The 2,500-nt window shown below is 44.9% G+C and overlaps 1 protein-coding gene across 1 annotated transcript in view; it reads right to left on the minus strand.

Moving 5' to 3' along the window:
* The window catches only part of LOC134460238 (tensin-1-like), a 106,866-nt gene that overhangs the window by 42,115 nt on the left and 62,251 nt on the right, over positions 1-2,500 (minus strand). Inside the window, exon 2 of the mRNA XM_063212687.1 lies at positions 1,576-1,690. Within this exon, the coding sequence (XP_063068757.1) occupies positions 1,576-1,690 (115 nt within the window). The remainder of the gene's footprint in view (positions 1-1,575; positions 1,691-2,500) is intronic.

Genomic DNA, 2,500 nt, shown 5'->3' on the forward strand with positions numbered 1-2,500 from the left:
GACGGATTCCTCATGGCTTTTGCCAGACTGATTGACGGAGTCAACAGTCGGCTATCCGCCCAGGCTACTACAATACTACAACACAACACAGGCCCTTTAGTAAGGCACTATGACTTGGTCATTGCCATACTGGTAACAACAAATGTATAAAGCCGTGTCTTAAGGGGTTAAGACTTACTTACACATTCTTAGCTTTGGTATTCTCTACAAGCCTGGGGTCAGATTGAACCATCTAGTGGGTCGTATTCGGCCCCCGGGTCTTACGTTTGACACCACTATCTAGACCAAGGGTGATCTAGAACAAGGGTGTGGAATTATTTTGGGCCAAAATACATGTTTTGCCAATATCTGAGGAGACAGAAATCTTGCCTGTGTGAATAATATTATACAATAGTCAGTAATGTACACTAAATGCATGTAGGTAAATTCAGCACCCTATGTACCAAGCTAATCTCAAAACTGCAAGACCCCTTACCTAGCCATATTTTTTTAATCTGTTAAAACACTTAGAACTACATGTTGTGTACACAATTATTATTATTATTACATATCATGTAATTGGGAACCAACGGGGACCCCATTCTGCCGCAAACCCCTGACGGCCTCCCTGCCCATGAGCGGTCGGCTTCCATTGCACTCTGTTACTCTCTGGGGGGCAGTGTGTGCGTGCATGCGTGCCTGCCTGCTTGCCTGCCTGCCTGACTGCCTGCGTGCTTGAGTGCATGCGTGTGTGTGTGTTTGTCTCTGAACCTCATGAGCGGCCGGCCACCATTCCACTCTGCTCCTCTCCTCTCTGGAGACACGATGATGACTCAGCCTCAGATAGTGAGTCAACCCCTTTTAATAAGGCTAACCCAATAATGCCCCCAGGGCAGACACATGGTGCACTCATAATATGACATAATACGATAACAAGCCGAGATGAATTGATGTTATGATCACAAGACACATAGGATGTTATGACCACAGTTGAAGAAGGTACGTAGGTCTGCACACTGCCAACTAAGCTCCAAACAAAATAATGAAGATGCCCGATGAAGAGCTAGGGTAATCAAAACATTGCTTGTTTTAATGAAATAAAGTGAACATATTTATGCGCAGATCTTCTCCAACTGTCTACTCTAACACTATTTTCTGGCACCTGCAAAAAGTGTGCAAAATGATCACACGACACAAACCAATCTGTTGTGTCCTGTGCGTACACATTCAGTGTAGCGTGTTGTTGGGATTCTGGGACAATGGGGGTGCTAGTGTTAGACATGGTATTAAAGACGACATGAAGAAAGTGTGAAGTTATACGTAAAGTTATCCTCTCTGTTCCTGTGTGGGTCAATGCCTACAATGTTTTGATCATAAGATCTTTGGAGGACGTCAATACTAGGGAGGAGCTGTTTGATCGCTGATTGATGACCCAGAAGAGCAAAGTGTGTGAGTGCGTGTGTGCGTGCGTGCGAGCGTGCGTGCATGCGTGTGTGTGTGCATGCGTGCGTACCTACGTGTGTGCATGCGTGTGTGTGCTTGTGTGCCTGCCCTTGTGTGCTTGCATGTGTGCGTGTGTCTTTTGGGGGAACTCACTTTTGCAGACGAGGCCCTCTTTGGTGACGGCCTGCTTGCAGGCATCGCAGCACTTGGCCTTCTTAAAGGACTTCACCTTGAAGCTGTGAGTGTGAACGCTCTCCAACTCATCTGGCTATAGGAGGGTATGAGAAACGGAGAGAGAGAGACAGACAGACAGACAGACAGAGAGACAGAGAGACAGACGCGGAAAGGTGGAAGGGAAGAGAATTGGGGGAGGAAGAGAAGAAAAAAGGAAAATTGATTAGTCATACAAAAACTTTGCCATATCAATGTTGAAGTGACAATAGGCAGTTCCCCTCACGCGTTGAATGGTTTTGATTCCAGAATGGTCAGCATAAATCACATCAAAAAAAGTTGCAAGCATCACATGCTGAATTGACACGTTCGCATCACACATCTAGAAACACCAGCCACGACGGATCACCAGAGTGAGTATTGTTGACTCTGCTCCAAATCATAATTAAACTTGAAAAATGTCTATTTCACCCCTGCTGACAATAGGCCTAACTGTCAAATTCATGGTTCAAAAAAGAGAACTCATGCAAAATAAGGGATATTTTGAAGTCACCGCCGCCTGCTTCCCCACGAGACGAGAGTGATTCATTTTGTGTAACGAGACTTATAGGAAAAGTAAGGGATATTTTCAGAATAATAAAAATAGAGGAAGGCATCGGAAAAAGTTTCCCATGGAAAGGGAGAGGTTGATGAGGTGACCGTGCTTCAATGAAGTTAATGACGAGGCAGAGGCTTAGAACGCAGGGTATTTTTTTCAATCAATCACTGTCTGTAGAGTTGCAGGAATAATGCCAACTTTAACAGAATCTAATGAGCAAGTTAGATGCTTCTCTATCACATGCATCTAACTTGGACGTGCGTAGAACATTGAGACGGCTGGTTTGACAACCACATGCAAGAGAACGAC

The sequence above is a fragment of the Engraulis encrasicolus genome, chromosome 12 (assembly GCF_034702125.1).
Source record: "Engraulis encrasicolus isolate BLACKSEA-1 chromosome 12, IST_EnEncr_1.0, whole genome shotgun sequence".
NCBI classification, from domain to species: domain Eukaryota; kingdom Metazoa; phylum Chordata; class Actinopteri; order Clupeiformes; family Engraulidae; genus Engraulis; species Engraulis encrasicolus.